The 20,022-nt window shown below is 47.0% G+C and overlaps 1 protein-coding gene across 1 annotated transcript in view; it reads right to left on the reverse strand.

Annotated features, from left to right (window-relative positions):
* The window catches only part of best4 (bestrophin 4), a 45,407-nt gene that overhangs the window by 19,974 nt on the left and 5,411 nt on the right, over positions 1-20,022 (reverse strand). The window contains exons 3-8 of the mRNA XM_068038050.1: positions 17,863-18,096; positions 15,242-15,396; positions 10,416-10,493; positions 9,349-9,501; positions 8,430-8,510; positions 3,912-4,066 (exon numbers count right to left, since the gene is read on the reverse strand). Of these exons, the coding sequence (XP_067894151.1) occupies positions 3,912-4,066; positions 8,430-8,510; positions 9,349-9,501; positions 10,416-10,493; positions 15,242-15,396; positions 17,863-18,096 (856 nt within the window). The remainder of the gene's footprint in view (positions 1-3,911; positions 4,067-8,429; positions 8,511-9,348; positions 9,502-10,415; positions 10,494-15,241; positions 15,397-17,862; positions 18,097-20,022) is intronic.

The raw sequence follows: 20,022 nt of genomic DNA on the forward strand, positions 1-20,022 counted from the left end.
CTTCAGCCTTATCTTTTGCTCTGATGTGCTGGGCTCCCCCATCATTAAGGATGGGGATATTTGTGGAGCCACCTCCTCCAGTTAGTTGTTTAAATTGTCCACCACCATTCACGGCTGGATGTGGCAGGACTGCAGAGCTTAGATCTGATCTGTTGGTTATGGGATCACTTAGCTCTGTCTATCACATGCTGCTTCTGCAGTTTGGCATGCAAGTAGTCCTGTGTTGTAGCTTCACTAGGTTGACACCTCATTTTGAGGAATGCCGAATGTTGCTCCTGGCATGTCGTCCTGCACTCTTCATTGAACCAGGGTTGGTCTCTTGAATGGATGGTAATGGTAGATTGGGGGATATGCTGGGCCATGAGGTTACAGATTATGGTTGAATACAATTCTGCTGCTGCTGATGGCCCACAGCGCCTCATGGATGCCCAGTTTTGCATTGCTAGATCTGTTCGAAATCTATTCCATTTCACATGGTGGTAGTGCCACACAACACGATGGAGGGTATCCTCAATGTGAAGGCAGGACCTCATCTCCAGAAGGACTGTGCTGTGGTCACTCCTAGCAATACTCTCATGGACAGGTGCATCTGCGGCAGGTAGATTGGTGAGGAAGAGGTCAAGTATGTTTTTCACTCTTGTTGGTTCCCTCACCAACTGCCGCATACCCAGTCTAGCAGCTATATTCTTTAGGACTCGGCCAGATCGGTCAGTAGTGGTGCTACCGAGCCACTGTTGGTGATGGACATTGTACTCCCCCACCCAGAGTACATTATGCCCTTGCCATACTCAGTACTCCTCCAAGTGGTGTTCAACCTGGAGGAATACTGACTCATCAGCTGAGGGAGGGCGGTAGGTTGTGATCAGCAGGAGGTTTCCTTGCCCATGTTTGGCCTGTTGCCATGAGACTTCATGGGGTCCGGAATCGATGTTGAGGACTCCCAGGGCAACTCCCTCCCGACTGTATATCATTGTGCTGCCACCTCTGCTGGGTCTGTCCTGCCGGTGGGACAGGACATACTGGGAATGGTGATGGCAGTGTCTGGGACATTGTCTGTAAGGTATGATTCCGTGAGTATGACTATGTCAGGCTGTGGCTTGACTAGTCTGTGGGACAGCTCTACCAACTTTGGCACAAGCCCCCAGATGTTAGTAAGGAAAATAGCACTGTGGGTTTACCTACCCCCCTGGACTGCAGTGGTTCAAGAAGGCAGCTCACCACCATCTTCTCAAGGGTAATTAGGGATGGGCAATAAATGCTGGCCTAGCCAGCGACACCCACATCCCATGAATAAATTTTTTTTAAAGTCCCACTTCCCAGCTCGATCCCTGTAGCCCTGCAGGTTTATTTTCATCAATTGGCCATCCAGTTTCCTTTTGAAGTCATTGATTGAGTCTGCTTCCACCACCCTTGCGAGCAGCCAGTTCCAGGTAAAGGTCTGCTCGGGTCAGCAAATGAAACCCGATCCAAGCCTGACAGAACCACTTCTGATCCGCGCCCGACCCGGCCCGAGTCCTTTCATTTTTTCCTGCACCTGACCCAACCCGACCACCAGAATAAAGTTGGTTATATTAAAGATGTTGTGCTCTACCTTCGATGGAATCACTCACTGCAGACTAGTGCGGAGTGTTTCCCGCCTTGACGTCCTGGCTGTTACTGTGTCCGTCCCGACCCGACCCGAGCCTGAATGCCAGACCCGGAACAGCGACCCAACCCGACCCGAACCTGACACATGCCGTTGGGTCCCGTTGGGTAGCCATGCTGTAGTTCCAATGTTGCTATGGGTACCCGCATGGGTCCTAGTTATGCCTGTCTTTTTGTGGGATATGTCGAGCATTCTTTGTTCCAGTCCTACTCAGGCCCCCTCCCCCAACTCTTTTTCCGGTACATCAATGACTGTATCGATGCCGTTTCCTGCTCCCACCCCGAACTGGAAAACTTTATCAACTTTGCTTCCAATTTCCACCCTTCTCTCACTTTACATGGTCCATCTCTGACACTTCCCTTCCCTTCCTCGACTTCTCTGTCTCCATCTCTGGGGATAGGTTGTCTACTAATATCCATTATAAGCCCACCGACTCCCACAGCTACCTCGACTACACTTCTTCACACCCTACCTCCTGGAAGGACTCCATTCCATTCTCCCAGTTTCTCCGTCTCCAACGCATCTGCTCTGATGATGCTACCTTCCATGACGGTGCTTCTGATATGACCTCCTTTTTCCTCAACCAAGGATTTCCCCCCACTGTGGTTGACAGGGCCCTCAACCGAGTCCGGCCCATTCCCCTCCCTCCCAGAACCGTAACAGGGTTCCCCTTGTCCTCACTTTTCACCCCACCAGCCTCCATATCCAAAGGATCATCCTCCGCCATTTCCGCCACCTCCAGCGTGATGCCACTACCAGTCGCATCTTCCCCTCCCTTCCCCTGTCAGCATTCCGAAGGGATCGTTCCCTCTGCGACACCCTGGTCCACTCCTCCATTACCCCCACCAACTCGTCCCCGTCCCATGGCACCTTCCCCTGCAATCGCAGGAGGTGTAATACCTGCCCATTTACCTCCTCTCTCCTCACTATCCCAGGCCCCAAACACTCCTTTCAAGTGAAGCAGCGATTTACTTGTACTTCTTTCAATGTAGTATACTGTATTCGCTGCTCACAGTGTGGTCTCCTCTACATTGGGGAGACCAAGCGCAGACTGGGTGACCGCTTTGCGGAACATCTCCGCTCAGTCCGCAAGCAGGACCCTGAGCTTCCGGTTGCTTGCCATTTCAACACTCCCCCCCGCTCTCATGCTCACATCTCTGTCCTGGGATTGCTGCAGTGTTCCAGTGAACATCAACGCAAGCTCGAGGAACAGCATCTCATTTACCGATTAGGCACACTACAGTCTGCCGGACTGAACATTGAGTTCAATCATTTCAGAGCATGACAGCCCCCCATTTTACTTTCATTTTTAGTTATTTTTCTTCCTTTTTTTTACATTTTTTAAAACATTTTTTACAATCCTTTTTTTTGCATTAATTTCATTTCATCTTAGTTTGTTCAGTTTGCTTACCCACTGTTTTTTTCAGGTTTTCACTTGCTGCTGTTCAATATTCAGTGTATTTACACCTAATCTGTACTAATGCTTTGTCTTTCAACACGCCATTAACATATTGTTTGCCTTTGCTCTGTGACCTTTTGGTCAGCTATGTGGCCTGGTCCAATCTAGACCTCCTTTGTTATCTCTTGCCCCACCCCCACCTCACTTGCTTATAACCTATGACTTTTCTAATATTTGTCAGTTCCGATGAAGGGTCACTGACCCGAAACGTTAACTCTGCTTCTCTTTCCACAGATGCTGCCAGAACTGCTGAGTGGTTCCAGCATTTCTTGTTTTTATTTCAGATTTCCAGCATCCGCAGTATTTTGCTTTTATTATTATGCTGTAGTTCCAGGTCATTACCACCCGCTGTGTAAAAAAAATGTCCTTCCTCGCATTCCCCCTGCATCTCTTGCCTAAAACTTTCAATCTGTGCCCCCTGGTCCTCGTACCATTGGGAGCAGTTTTTCCTTGTCTAACTTATCTAAGTCTTATCTAATCTAATCTTATCTTATCTAAATCTAACTTATAACCTTGTACACCTCTATTAAATCTCCCTTCAATCTCCTTTGTTCTAAGGAGAACAGCCCCAGCTTTTCTAACCTAACCTTATAACTAAAATCTCCCATCCCATTTGGGGCCTAACCAGAGCTTTATAAAAGTTCAGCATAACTTCACTGCTTTTGTACTCAATGCCTCTATTTATGATGTCTAACTTTACTATCCACTCTCAATATTAAATATTAACCAGGATAATTTTTTACTTTTAATTCCTTTTGTTATTTTCTCATCACTCCTATGAAGGTGTGAAGTAGAAATTTTACTGACCGCATGTCAAAGGTAGATCCTAAAAATGATGGTTTATGGGTCTCATTGGCTGTAGCGATGGTGTAAGGAGGCTGAGCTGTTGAGTCATTCCAATACTTGTCTTTCTCCAGGGGTGGACCATTCTGGTACATATCATCCACAGAGAGAAAGGAAACCTACAGATAGACATAGTTCTGAATGTACAATTCTGTGAGTGTGTGTATATAGTACATATATATAGTTATGTCCTCAACATAAGGGAGGTCAGTACTGGGGCATAAAACATTGTTTCACAGTCAGCATTAAACAGTTCCAATATAGATATAACATCAAAAAGCTCCCTTTAATCTGGTTGACTAAGGTATCCTTTACCTTAACCTCAGAAGAGTTCCTTCTGATCTACTGTAATAGTGAGATGTGCTTTCCTCACAACCAGCCTTCTGGCCTCTGGAGCAGAGTTGTGGTTGGTTTTGTGCTAAATACTGTGGACATGCTGCCTGAAAGATTTTCCTTATATAAGGAAACTGCTGGATCTGAGCCTTGATGTAGGACAGTGTAGCAGGCAGGACAAATTCCAAGGGAAATCTTTTTAAGGCATCATTATTATGAGATATCAACATGGAATTACTAATTTATTTTGTTCTACATCCCATCCCCATTTGATTTTCTTTCCCCCAGCATGCCATGATTGTGTAATCAGGACCTATTGTCTGCCAAACTCAGCACACAATCCATATCGTGTGAGCTACTGGCACATTATCTCAAACTCTAAATAGCACTGTGAAGTGAGGCTAGGTACTTGCTAACAGCACAACATCCTTTTCTCTTAGGTGGATTGAGAGAGACAGTACATTTGCACGTTAAATCAACTTGCTGATTAAAATGCACCGACAGGCAGTGGTCGCGATGGTGGTCCCATGGGCCATCGATCTGGTCGGGGGGGTAATGATTGCCGTTCCTCCGGCCTGGGTATTCTGCTGCGGGGAGGTAACTTCACCATCTCCGAAGTTAAGGAGGTGGTGGGCGGTCGCCTCCTCGTAGCAGACGTGATGTACAACAACGCTCCGCTCCGGTTGATCAACGTGTACGCCCCGGTACAACGCAGCGAGCGGCTGACCGTCTTCCAGCAGCTCCCACTGCTGCTGGCGACGTCCAGGCCGGTCATCCTCGGTGGTGACTTCAACTGCATCATCGATGCAGCTGGACGATCCGGCAGAGACGACAGCAAACTGGACGCTACGTCCAGATTCCTAATAGAAACAGTTAAAGATGCCAAACTGCACGACGTCTTCAGCAAACCTGCAGACGGAGCGCAACGCAGATACACATGGTCAAGATCGGACGGGTCTGCCCGTTCCAGCATTGACTTCCTGTTTGTGTCCCGTGCTGTCACGGTCGGATCCACTGACGTCAAGCCGGTGTTCTTCTCCGACCACTGCCTCTTACTGGCCGACTGCCACTTACAGGACGACCAGCGGGTTGGCAGAGGGACGTGGAAGCTCAATGCTACACTGCTGACCCCAGAGAACGTTGAGGAACTCAAAAGGGATTACAAAGGTTGGAGGACCGTGAAACCCCTCTTTGAGTCTCCAGTTCACTGGTGGGAAGCGATTAAGGAGAACATCAAAAGGTTCTTCATCCACAAAGGTGTTCAGAGGGCGAGAGAGAGACAGAGGGAAATGTCCCGACTCCAGAAAAGTATGCAAAATCTGCTCCGGTTGCAGTCAATGGGGGTCGAGGTCAAGGAGGACCTCCAAGAGGTGAAGAGCCAGCAGACCTCGCTCTTTGCCAAGGAGGCCTCCAAGATCATCTTCCGGTCCAGAGTCCGCTCCATCGAGCAGGATGAGACGTGCTCGCGTTACTTCTTCCAAAAGGTACACAGAGAGAGCTCTGTTATCAGCAGCCTGAAGGAAGAAGCTGGCTCGGTAACGTCTTGGCAGTCCGACATACTAAGGATCAGCAAATCCTTTTATGCTGGGCTGTATGACGTGAAGCCCTCAGACAGCAGAGCCTCCCACTCCTTCCTGTCATCTATCACAGAGGTCTTAGATGACAGCAGGAGGGAGAGACTGGACAAGCTGCTAACTCTGGACGAGCTGACAAAGGCCGTTGAGTCCTTCGAGACGAGTAAAACTCCCGGAAGTGACGGCTTACCGGTCGAGTTGTACTCGGCCCTGTGGGACTGGGTCGGCCCGGACCTGCTGGAAGTATACGAGAGTTTGCTCCTGGCCGGCAGCATGTCAGAATCCATGAGGAAAGGCATCATCGCCCTCATTTACAAGCGGAAGGGGGAGAGGGCAGAAATCAGAAATTGGCGGCCCATCTCACTGCTTAATGTTGACTACAAGATTCTGTCCAAAGTCATAGCCAGTCGAGTCAAGTCTGCTCTGGAGTTGGTGATCCACCCCGATCAGACCTGTACTGTACACGGCAGGAAGGTCTCTGATAGTCTCGCGCTACTCAGGGATACGATCGCCTACGTGCGGGACAGGAGGGTGGACACCTGCCTCATCAGCCTGGACCAGGAGAAGGCTTTTGACAGGATATCGCACACCTACATGATGGACGTGCTTTCCAAAATGGGGTTTGGGGAGGGAATCTGCAATTGGATCCAACTGCTCTACACAAACATCAGTAGCGCAGTCTCAATCAATGGGTGGGAATCGGAAAGTTTCCCGATCAAATCTGGAGTCAGACAGGGCTGTCCTCTCTCCCCGGTCTTGTTTGTTTGCGGTATTGAACCCTTTGCTGAGTCTATTAGGAAGGATGCGAGCATAAGAGGGGTGACAATCCCAGGCAGCGGAGGCACTCAGGTTAAAACCTCCCTGTACATGGATGACGTCGCCGTCTTCTGTTCGGATCCGCTGTCTGTGCGCAAACTGATGAACATCTGCGACCAATTCGAACTGGCCTCAGGAGCCAAAGGTAACCACGGCAAGAGTGAGGCCATGTTCTTTGGGAACTGGGCTGACCGATCCTTTGTCCCCTTTACCGTCAAGTCAGACTACCTGAAGGTGCTGAGGATATGATTCGGAAGGGCCGGGGCATGCACCAAAACCTGGGAGGAGTGAGTAGCCAAGGTACAACAAAAGTTGAGCATGTGGAGGCAGCGATCTCTCTCCATTGTGGGTAGGAACCTGGTCATCAGGTGCAAGGCGCTCACGTTGTTGCTGTACGTGGCGCAGGTCTGGCCCATACCCCACTCCTGCGCTGTGGCAGTCACCCGAGCCATTTTCCGCTTCATCTGGGGATCTAAAATGGACTGGGTCCGGAGGGACACGATGTTCAAATCTCTGGATAAGGGCGGGAAAAATGTACCCAACGTGGCCCTCATCCTGATGACCACCTTCGTGTGCGGCTGCATCAAGCTGTGTGTCGACCTCCAGTACGCAAACTCCAAGTGTCACTATGTGCTGAGGTTCTATCTGTCCCCGGTGTTGCGAAGGATGGGCCTGGTCACATTGCCGCTGAACGCTCCATGCAGTTGGGCCGTGCCGTACCACCTATCCTTCGTGGGGAAGTTTCTGCGGGAAAACACCTTTGACCACCGGTCCATCAGGCAGTGGTCTGCACAGAATGTCTTCAAGGACCTACGGGAAAAGGAGACGGGGGATCCTGTCGGATGGTTCCCCGAGCAGACCGTCAAAGTCATTTGGCGGAATGCCTCATCACCAGAACTTTCAAACAAGCACCAAGATGTAGCTTGGCTGGTGGTGAGAAGGGCCCTCCCCATCAGATCCTTCCTGCACGCCCGAAGTCTCGCCCCCTCCGTGCAATGCCCCCGCAGTGGCTGTGGTGGGGAAGAGACGGTTGCCCACCTCCTGCTGGAATGTGTCTTTGCAAAGCAGGTGTGGAAAGAGATGCAGTGGTTTTTGTCGAGGTTCATCTCAAGCAGCTCTGTAACACAGGAGTCTGTGCTCTACGGGCTGTTCCCAGGGACGCACACCGAGACAAACATCAACTGCTGCTGGAGGACTATCAATTCGGTGAAAGACGCCCTTTGGTCTGCCCGAAACTTGCTGGTCTTCCAGCGCAAAGAGCTGTCCACCACCGAATGTTGCAGACTGGCACATTCCAAGGTCCAGGACTACGTGCTGAGGGACGTACCAAAGCTTGGGGCAGCAGCAGCAAAGGCTCAATGGGGAAAGACCACAGTGTAAGGTCCCCCCACCAAGCTGAACTGAGGGGCTGGATCCATGGGAAACCCCTCGAACTGTATTGGAGAAATTTCTGTCTCCTGTATAATGTAAAAATGTATCTGGCATGACAAATGTGAAATGGAAGGGTTGTGAGGCAACTCATGATTGTATAGAAGGAAACTGATCACCTTTGCACTGTTTGTATTTTTTGACTTGATGCTGTTTTAAACTGTTTGGGAATGTAATTTTTACAGATTTTTATGAATAAAGTATATTTTGGAAATAAAAAAAAACTTGCTGATTAAAATGAAAGTACTGAAATTAAATAAAACTAAGGAAAGTATCCCTCCACGTGCAACAAATCAGTAGTCAACGGTCCAAAACAACAACATTAATGTACCTGAAGGTTGCGGTCAATCAGTTTGTTTGTTTCAAAATCATCATCGTCCTCTCCAAATGGATTAATGATCTGTTCTGCTACCTGATTGAGAAAAAAGACAGCAAGCCACCTTCATTATTAATCTGAACTTCTTGTTTTGTTTTTGCCCATTTTCTATCGCCCTGAGAGTATTGTCACATTGGAGTACAAGAGCAATAGCTACTTGCATTTGTTTATTGCTGCTAATGCAGCAAAACATCCTAAAATGCATTGAAATTGGGCACAGTGAAATTCAGAAAGTCAGCAGGATGTGCAGAGTAATATGTAGGCAGAGAAATTCTGGATGAGTTGGGGTTTATAGAAGGAGGAAATCGGGAAATCACATTGTGGAAGATATTGGGAAAAATTGAATCTAAAAATAATAAATGCATGAATGACTGTTTCGCAAGAGTGGAAATGAGGTGGACCTGATGCTTTGGAGGTGGAATTTGTTAGTCCTGGTGATGGACTGGATGTCGGGTTTGATATCAGCTCATGGTCCAGAGGGACACAGAGCTTTCATTGGTTGAGATTGAATGAGCAGAGCCAGTGCAGAGAGTTTCTGGTGGAAGGGAAACAGGATGATTTCAGTCTTGCCAATGTTGAACCGCAAAATATTCAGCTTCAACCACAGCTTGGTGTTGGATAGGCTGTCTTACAGCACAGTAACAATCATAGAATTAAGGATGGTAGTCAGATGGTAAAGTTAGGATTGTTGGCACACATATATGAATTTAGTCCATGTTTATGAATAATATATTTCTAAGAGGTAACATATAGATGAAAAATGGGAGGGCCTAAGGATGCATCCCTGCTCATTCATGTAAATAATTATGCCATCCAAATTCCCTGTGATCCATCCCCTTTAATACAGTGTATCAACTGAGAGCAAAGCCCTGACCTTAAGCCAGCCTGCATAAAAGAAGAATTGCAGTAGAGTGAAGATGGGGACATAAAAGTCTATCCTCTCTTCTTCATAGCCTCTCCTTGGTTCAAGAAACTGGCGTCCAATCAGACAGAAGGCAAAGAAGGAATAAACTGCAATAGTAACCACCTGTGGGGAAGTAAAACAGAAGACACAGTCATCATTCATGGAATGTGGACTCTGTGAATGCTTAGGAAATGTTTCCTGTTCTACACCTGTGTTAGATGCAGGGTGTGTACATTCCTAAGTTCACAGTAGTTCTGCAGATGAATCTTTACCAGTTGCAATTCAAAAGTCACAGATTCATGACACAAACACCTAACAAATATGTGGTGGACTGGCAGTGCAACAAATTGTACCAATGCAGTGCCAACAGGTGGCAGGATATATTTTGGTGCCTATGATTTTTCCATATAATAAATATCTGATTTCAGTGAAGGAGATTAGCAAGGAGTTCTCTTCCCTGTCAAAAGGGCGGACAAATGAGTCAACAGTTGAGTGAAATTAGGCTAATTGAGTTGATTAATACCAAAAATAGCTCAGTAAACTTTCTATGAATGCTATTCTTTCCTTTTTTTCTCACTCCAATTTTCTTCACTCCTCTCACGTTGGCCATTATTCACATGTAAGCATTGACAGCAGTTGAAACAGCCCAATCTTGTCCTCGCCCAGCATGTTGTGGGACTACTATGGGACAATGTTCCCTCTAAGCTGTGCGGCCACACACAAGTCGACCCTTTTAAGTTACTGTGCAAAAAAATTAAAAGGGCCCACCCACTTACACACATTGCCTGTGCCCTACAAAAAATTAGAGGGTATGCTGCAATGGGACTACTTTTACTCTTTGGCTAACAGTCTGGAGGGGGAACCTTAGCTCATTTTCCTCTCCTTAACCTCGGGTCCTGGGCCAATTCTAGCATCCAGACTGCTGTTAACTCATCATAAATTGGAGATCAAAGGTGGGGATTTCATTATCTGTATAGCCATAGATGGACTTTTCTAATTTCTATGGATCATGAATTGAAGTCCAATGAAATTCTGACCTGAGTGTACACTAGGGGAATGCTGATCCAGTCATAGTGAAATAATAGACTGCATTTTGCCCGATGGCGATTCAATTCCTGCAAATGAGAAAAGAAGAGATTTCTGTTACTAAATTATACTTCCATTACTAAATTATATTATATATAGATATTAATTATATTAATGTGGTCCATTGGGTTTCTGAGACAGCTTGCAATTCACAATTGTTTCATGCTACAACTGCTGTGTAGTTACATCTGTTAACTAGTGATTTAACATAACAATGCCAGTAATGCAGTCCCGCCACTGTTTGCCCCTGGGCAAAAGAGAGCTGATCTTATCTGTTCATGCAGGTTCAGCTCATTCAAATATTTTCCTGGCATCCTGGCACAATGCTCATGGCATGCTGTATAGGGGGATGGAAAATGTGAGCTGGAATTCCAGTCATCAGCAGCCAGTTCATCCTGCTGATGGCTTCCCATAGAGTGCCAGCAAATTCCTGAGGAAGGGAGGGGAAGAACTAGGAAGATCAAGGGCAGGTGGAATTTAAAAATGTTATTTTAATAATGTCTTCCTTGCATTGCATGGCTGGAATGCTGCTTTTAGGTGCTCCAGCCATGTTAAAGAATCATAGAGTTTTACAGCACAGAAGAATTATAGAGAAGACTTTAACAAATATTTTTGGTGGCTCCAGTCAGTATTGCACATAGTGGGCTGAATATAACTGGCCCCTCGATGCCGCGGGGTCGTGGCGTGGGGGCTGGTAAAATGCTGCAGGGAGAGGCCCGCCTCGACCTGCGACATCGAGATGGGTCAGCCACATTTTACTTGGTTGCAGCTCCCCCCCCCCTCCTCCGCCGCACGGCAGCAGCACCACAATTAGCATATGGTAATGATTACTTACTTACTTATGCTGATTATGCAGCCCACTGCCTCTGCTCCGACACTTCCGGATTTTTCAATGAACTGGCAGCGTCACGTGCCGTCCTGTTCACGATTTGAAAAGCCCGCGGGTCCTCAGAGGCAGAAGTTGTCATGAGCGAAGGTAAGTTGTGTTATTCAGGGGTCTCACTCTGCATTCTTAAAAGGAGGAGGGAGGGGGGATGTTCAGGGGTCTAACTCTGCATTCTTGGAGGGCGGGGGGATATTCAGGGGTCTAACTCTGCATTCTTATAGGGAGGAGGGAGGGGGGATATTCAGGGGTCTAACTCTGCATTCTTGGAGGGCGGGGGGATATTCAGGGGTCTAACTCTGCATTCTGGAAGGGAACCACTGCAATTCCGTCCTCTGTAATGGTTGGCAGCTCTGTGCCATTGACTGCCTCTATCATTGAAGGAGCAATGACACTCGAGTCACCCTGTATGTGGGGAGAGTGCCACAGACGGTAGGCGTGTGAAGCTTATATGTCTTGTGTGCCAAGCGATGCAGCTTGTTCAATCTTCATGTGGTCATGTGGTGCCACTCTTAGCGGGAACTAAGCCAGGCAATGTTATGCCATACCACACAGTTGCTGCATGAAAGCACCTGATGTTTCACTCAACATCAATCTCTGCCCTGGCAGGAACCTTCGAAGAATTGAAGGAACCGAGCTGAATTGTAACTTGAAGATGGGGATTGTTCACCCTATATTCATTGATGTGCTTCTTGAAAGGATCCATATGCACCGCCACAAAACCAACAGGCAGATGCAGCCCACATATAGGCCCCCGGTCGTGAGCAGCAGCACCCAAGGAGAGCTTGCCACTACAGATTGCCATGCATCTACAGGTCCCGCATGACACACCTGCAGATGTCAGAGCGCCAGTGTCAGAGGCGACTGCAGATGTTGAGAAAGGTGGTGACACATCTCTGTGCCCTGCTGAATGATGACATGCAGCCCAGGGACTTTGGGGGACATCCTATGCCTGTAGCCCGCAAAGTGACAGCAGCTCTCAATTTTTACACCTGTGCATCATTTCAGGGGCCCACCGGAGACCTTTGTGGGGTCACGCAGTCAGCAGTGCACCGCTGCATCAGGGAGGTCACCGATGCCCTGTTCCGGAGGGCTGGTGAATATATCCACTTCACGACGGACCCTGGAAGCCAAGCCGAGAGGGCCACCGGTTTCTGCTCCATTGCGGGATTCCCACAGGTGCAAGGGATCATAGACTGCACCCATGTGGCCATCAAGACTCCCGCTGGGTGACCAGCTGAATACGTAAACCGTAAGGGCTTCCACTCAATCAATGTCCAGCTTGTATGTGATCACCGGAAGTGATTCATGCAAATCTGTGCCTGCTTTCCAGGCAGCTGCCATGATGCCTTCATCCTGCGCCAATTGCAGTTGCCTTTGCTGTTCACTGAAATGACTCGGATGGAGGGGTGGCTTATTGGAGACAAGGGCTACCCCTTCCAGACATGGCTGCTGACACTGGTGAGACACCCCAGCACTGCTGCAGAAGAATGTTACAACGCCAGCCACAGAGCTACAAGAACCACCACTGAGCAGGCAATCAGCTTGCTTAAAATGCGATTCCGCTGCCTGGCTAGATCGGGTGGTGCCCTGCAGTACAGGTCAGAAAGGGTTGCTCGCATCATTGCTGTTTGCTGTGCTCTGCACAACTACACAGTCAATAGGGGGGAGGACTTACAGAATGAGGAGAGACATGAGCAGGACTCATCCTAGGATGATGATGATGCTGAGGTCTTACAGCAGGGAAGGCACATGGGAGGACAGACAACTTCCAGGCACCGCATGCAGGGCGAACAGCAAGCTAAGGATGCACGGCAGTGCCTCATTGCTCAAGGGTTCTCCACGCCATAGGAACCACCATGGGCTATGCATGCCGCACAGCACCCTCATTCACCTGTTGCGCAGCAGTCCGTGTCTGCAACATCTTTGTGTACACCGTTACTCGCAGCAGGACACTGAGCCATTGTCCACATTACTGCATCTATGGAGATGCATATGAGTGATACTGGCATGGCAGTGATGTTATTCCATACATTGGTAATTCTGGAAGGCCAATGATGTAATGGGAGGAGCCACGATCAGTACATGCTGGCACACTTCATTCGCATAGAAAAAGCACTGCAGTGTTAGTGAAGACGACTTTGTTCCCAGCCTTTCTAGGGTGTTGCATCACCCATGCAGAACCATCTGTGTCAGGATGCTTGTTGGAAATGGTTGCAGATTCTCCTATGCGGTGCCACTTCTGCGCTAGCAGCCTGACTGTAGGAAGGCTGCTGCTATGATAGCCCTTTGGCTGTGGATGACTTTGGCGGTCGTACCCTGTGTGCATGAAGCCTAGAGGCCCTCGGCTGGCTGGGAGAGTGATCGTTCATCCCCTTCTGGCATTGGACCCTTTGATGCCGGATAGCCCCACGGCTATCTCACCTTCTCTGCCACCTCCAGTCAGACTGCCTTGTTCAGGTGGGAGAGCCTTTTCTTACCATCGCTGGTAAAAAGGAACTCCCGCTTTGCCCACACAGCCTGGAGGAGAGTGAGCAGGGAGGCTTCACTACACTGTGGGGCCACCCTAGAGAACCGCTCTGCATCCTTGGCTTTTGGTGTGGTCCTTTAAATGCAAAGGTGACTCCACTGTGTAACAGCTCCAATGTCTGGCTGCAAGGTTTGTCTTACACATGTTTGAAACAATGCAGCATTGGGTCGGGGGGGCGGGGGCCTAATCTGTGCTGCTGTCATGGGTTTTTCAACAATTACACATCGACACATGTTCATGAACACTTTGCTTCTGCAGCAGCTGATCATATTTATTGGTGTAATATTTGTAGTTGGCAATACAGCTAGAATATGAACATTTTTCCCCGTTTTTTTAACAAAGATGGTATAATTGCAGTTACATGTATTTTCACATAACAGTTAGCAGAGAAATGAATACAGATTCCAAATGCATATTAGTCTGCGGCTTTCCACAGTCAGATGCTTAGATACTCATAGTAGGTAATTGTTCTTCAATTATGGTTTTATTTCTGTTGTGTATTCGCCTTTTATGGTATATTTCAGTCTCACGTCATGGGATGTGCAAAATTAAGATTAATCATCCAGGTGCGGCACGCCTACAAGAAGGAATGTTACACTGGAGTGGAAGAAGAGGATCGCCACTTCACAGGACACTGGGACACAGCAGGGTAAGTATGTGACAGCAAAGCAGAAAGTGCTGGGGTCACTCAGCAGGTCAGGCAGAATCTCTGAAGAGAGAAGCAGAGTTAACTTTCAGGTCTGTGAACTTGGTCAAGTTACTCTGCTTCTCTCTTCACAGATGCTGCCTGACCTGCTGGGTTTCTGCAGCACTTTCTGCTTAGCTGCCAGATTGACAGCAACCCCACTCTTCAGCTGTCAAGTAAGTATTCTTTGCACCTGCTGCACAACTGTCAAAAACACTCTCCTTGTGCCGAATGTCCCATCTCTCCCCACATAATATGGGGAGTGTGGCGTGTGGCCTCTATGGAAATGAGCACCCGCAATTATTATCATGGGGGCTCAGTGACCGCCATTGAATATGGGCACTGCGCTGAGGTTAAAGGGCACTGCCAATAAAATTCAGCCCAGTTTGTTTATGAGCCCCACAGCCTGCATTGTGCTAGTCGGCTATATTGAACTGCTGTGCTGAGCCTGTTGGGCAAGTTGAAGGCTTCAGGCCTTCACACCCAATAATTAGAGGAGCAGGTGCCCAAAATGTTTCAGCATATAGGCTGCCCATCATCATGCTATTGGCATAGAGGAAGATGCTATATTTTAAGTGTTGCTGCATATTAGTAATCATTTACACTTTAGCATTGACCTACCCTCTCTTTGAATCCAATCTTATAATTTCCGAGTGAGGGACTAAGATATCATACTTACATCCATTAGGAGTCTTAGAGCCACATCATCCCGGATTCTCCCCTCTCTCCGTGCCTGAGCTGCTAGGTTTGTAAACCATACGCATGGAATCCAGTACTTGTTAAAATCAGAGTAAAGGCTTTCAAATTTCTTTAGCTCATCATGGGTCATAAAACCTGAAAAAAGAATAACAAGAAAAGGTGCATTGTGGGAGTTTATTTATGCATTTGATAGGTTGAAGTCATATTGGAGCAGATTTTCTAATTCCTGCACATGGGTGTGTTTGGTCACTGGACTGTACTGGGTCACTGGGCTGTATTGGATCACTGGGTGTATGATTGACCTCCAACAACCACAACCATCTTCCTTTGCGCTAGGTATGACTCCAACCAGCGGAGAGTTTTCCCCCTGATCCCCATTGACTCCAGTTTTGCTCAGGCTCCTCGATGCCATACTCAATGCCTTGATGTCAAGGGCAGTCACTCTCACCTCACCTCTGGAGTTAAGCTCTTTTATCCATGTTTGAACCAAGGCTGTAATGAGGTCAGGAGCTGAGTGGCCTTGGCAGAACTCAAAATGAGCGTCACTGAGCAGGTTATTGCTAAGCAAGTGCCGCTTGATAGAACTGTCGACGACACCGTCCATCCCTTTACTGATGATCGAGAGTAGACTGATGGGGCTGAAATTGGCTGCGTTGGATTTGTCCTGCTTTTTGTGTGCAGGACATACCTGGGCAATTTTCCACATTGCTGGGTAGATGCAAGTGTTGTAGCTGTACTGGAACAGCTTGGCTAGGAGCGCGGCAGGTTCTGCAGCACAAGTCTTCAGGACTATTGCCGGAATATTGTCAGGCCCCATAGCCTTTGCAGTATCCAGTGCCTTCGGTCTTTTCTTGATATCACGTGGAATGAATCGAATTGTCTGAAGACTGGCATCTGTGATGCTGGGGACTGCAGGAGGAGGCCGAGATGGATCAGCTACTTGGCACTTCTGGCTGAAGATTGTTGCAAATGCTTCAGCCTTGCCTTTTGTACTGATGTGGGTGGTGGCATGGTGGTGGTGTCAGTGGACTGGCGATGCAGGGGCCCAGGCTGGTGCTCTGGGGATATGGGTTCAAGTCCCATTGCAGCAGATGCTGAAATTTGAATTCAGTTGATAAATCTGGAATTGAAGGGCTGGTCTGGTGGTGACCATGAGGCCATTGTCAATTGTTGTGGGGACCCATCTGGATCGCTGGTGTCCTTTGTGGGGTGAAATCTGTCGTCCTTGCCTGGTCTGGCCTACGTGTGACTCCAGGCCCACAGCAATGTGGTTCACTCTTGAATGCCATCTGAAATGTCCTAGCAAGCACTCAGTTCAAGGGTAATTAGGGATGGGCAATAAATGCTGGCCTAGCCAGTGATGCCTACATCCCATGAATGAATAAAAAATAAATGTACTGCGTTACTGGCTGTATTGGATCACTGAGTGTATTGGGTTACTGGATCACTGGGTTACTGGATGTATTGGATCACCTGGTGCAACAAATACAGGAAAATCAGGTTGGGAGGAGCACGTGCCCACAAGGGACTCTTGCCCAATATTCCATCCATTTCTATTATTGGTTGTTGGGTGGGCTCCCTTATAAACATTTTGCTCTTCCGACCTGATTTTCTGTATTTGCTGTGCCCATCTGATGCCCAAGAACATGAATAGGAAAAAATTCCCTATCTCAGTCACAATTAAGTTCTAATATCCTTTTGCCCAAATAAAATTAGACAAATAATATATAATTAAGCCACAAATTGCATGATTTTCTGTTTTGTGTGCACATTTTACTCCAGGGCAAGTTTAAGCTTTCCTGCATGTTGGTTCATATTTCAACTAGATGTATCTCTTCAAAATAAATAATTGCCTTTGAGCAATTGATATACAATACCTTACAAGAAATGAGCTTTTGTTGCTTATTTGTGGAGTTTGAAAAGACCAACAAACTGGTCAAAATGTTTGAAAATGTGCAAAATGGGTGGAGGGGATTCTTTACAATATTATGACACCAGTCCCCAGGTATATTGTGGCATCAACTGATGAGAAGATAATTTAATCGAGAAATAATTGTTACATCCAAATGTAAAATACAATTACATACTGTGCTTTACTGAAATATGACACTGGCTCGTTGAGAGATGTTATCTCAGTGGCTCAGTGGGTGAATGTACCACACTATTTTGGTACTGAGGCGGATCAGAAAGTTCTCATGTTTGATTTCTAGTTGATACTGAATTAGTTCCTCAGAGGAAATTGGAGGCACAACAGTTGGCATGGGAGAGGGAATCATGCCAGGTTTCTGCTCCTGAAAGTTGTCCAGGTACCTGCTGCTGGATAGCATGTGCATGAGCATCTTGGATGAGAATGCAGCTGCTTCTGCTGTGATGACCACTGTGCATGACTATCCTGCTGACTGCGATGTCCACACTGCTTTTGTCTGTTACTAGATGGAGCTGTATAATCCCCAGTAGCTGCAGATCCCCATTGTTGTACCTACATCACTAATGCAGTCAGGGAAATTTGCTTTGTCCTGACTTTCTGTCGTGGGACGTACACTAGTAGAATATTCATATGCATGCCAACTTATTTTTTAATGAAAATATGGGTTATGTTACCTGCTTCTACAACATGCTCCAAGGAGGGAAATCTCTTTCGCACCCTTGTGCTGATGGATCGGAGAATGAGTACTGAGGAGAGATTGGCATATCGGATCAGCGTGCGCCGCAGGATCCGGCCCCTTTCATCAACACCATGAACATTACTGGACACCACACACATCAGCTGATCCGGAAGTGGGATATTCGTGTACTGGTTCCACCAACGGTTAACAATAAGCGTAACATAAAAGCCTGTGAGGGGTGGGATGGTGGGTAAGGTTCACAGGTTATTGTTAGTGCAAGCTTAGCATCGGACTGAGAGGGTGGCACAGTGACACATTGGCCACGTACATTTATACTTCAGTAGTTTATGGCGGGTACAAATATTTGTCTGAATGATATCACAGCATTTGTCATTTGATACTACAGTAAGCTGTGTAGCTATGGTACAAATACCCAGAAATGTATTATTTTACCCTTGTTTTTTTTCCCTCTTGATTTCCTTGTATGGCGTTCTAGCTTTCACAATTCAGAGGACAGGATAGGGGTCTCTGCCAAAGCGACTCTGTAACTACAACCCTAAGACCATGAAAATGGCCCTGGGGGGGAGGGGAGAGGGGGCAGTGAGGGGTGGGAAGGGGGTGTGACTCTTCCCCTCCTTTCCATTTTCCCTGTAAAGTGAAGCTGCTGATCTCCATTTGGGACAGTACACACTGAAATCAGGAACTTGGCAAGTGGGTGTGCCCCTATCCTGTGAGTCTATGGCACAGTCAACTGCACCTCCAATGAACTATTCCACTTGTCTGCCCTGCTTCCTTTTGTTTTTTAGTAAATAGGGTGACTAGAAAAATCTCAAAACAAGCTGCCAAATAGTAATTCATTTCAGCCAACAGCATTCTGAGAAGCAACTTAATCAATTAGTTTTTGAAAGTCCAACCACCAATAAGAACATAAGAACTAGGAGCAGAAGTAGGCCATTCAACCCTGCTCCACCATTCAATGAGATCATGGCTGATCTTCTACTTCAACACTATTTTCCTGCACTATCCCCATATCCCTTGATGTTTTTAATATGTAGAAATCTATCAATCTAAGTATTGATCATACTCAATGACTGAGCCTCCACAGCACTATGGGGCAGAGAATCAGAAGATTCACCACCCTCTGAGTGAAGAAATTCCTCCTCATCTCAGTCCTAAATGGCCTGACCCTTATTCTGAAACTGTGACCCCTGGTTCTAGACTCCCCAGCCAGGGGAAACATCCTTCCTGCATCTACCCTATCGAGCCCTGTAAGAAATTTGCATGTTTGAATGAGATCACATTCATTCTTCTAAATTCCAGAGAATAAATGCCCCCTCTATTTCATCTTTCCTTATAGGATAATCCCTCCCTCCCAGGAATTTGTTTGGTGAACCATTGTTGCACTCCCTCTATGGCATATCGTTCCTTGGGTAAGGAGAGAAAAACTGCGCACAATACTCCAGTTGCAGTCTCACCAAGGCTCTATATAATTGCAGTAAGACATCTTTATTGCTATACTCAAATCCTCTTGTATTAAAGGCCAACATACTATTTGCCTTCTTAATTGCTTGCTATACCTTCATGTTAGTTTTCAGTGAGTCATGAAAAAGTCCTTTTGAAGTTCAACACTTCCCAGCCTCTCACCATTTAAGAAATCCTCTGTATTTCTGTTTTCTACCAAAGTGGATAACCTCACATTTCTTCACATTGTATTCCATCTGCCCACTTGCTTAGCCTCTCCAAATTCCCTTGAAGCGTCTTTGCATCCTCCTCACAACTCACACTTCCACCTAGTTTTGTGTCATCTGCAAACTTGTAAATATTACATTTAATCCCCACATCCAAATCATTGATATAGATTGTGAATAGCTGGGGCCCAAACACTGATCCTTGCAGTATCCCACTAGTCACAGCCTGCCAATGAAAATGATCCATTTATTCCTACTCTCTGTTTTCTGTTTGTTAGCCAGTTTTCAATTCATGCCAGTATATTTTCCCCAATCCTGTGTGCTCTAATTTTGTTTACTAATCTCTTGTGTGGGACCTTATCAAAAGCCTTCTGAAAATCTAAATATACCAAATCTAGCGGTTCCTTCTTATCTATTCTGCGAGTTACATCCTCAAAAAACTCCAAAAGGTTTGTTAAACATGATTT

The sequence above is a fragment of the Heterodontus francisci genome, chromosome 8, assembly GCF_036365525.1.
Source record: "Heterodontus francisci isolate sHetFra1 chromosome 8, sHetFra1.hap1, whole genome shotgun sequence".
Taxonomy (NCBI): domain Eukaryota; kingdom Metazoa; phylum Chordata; class Chondrichthyes; order Heterodontiformes; family Heterodontidae; genus Heterodontus; species Heterodontus francisci.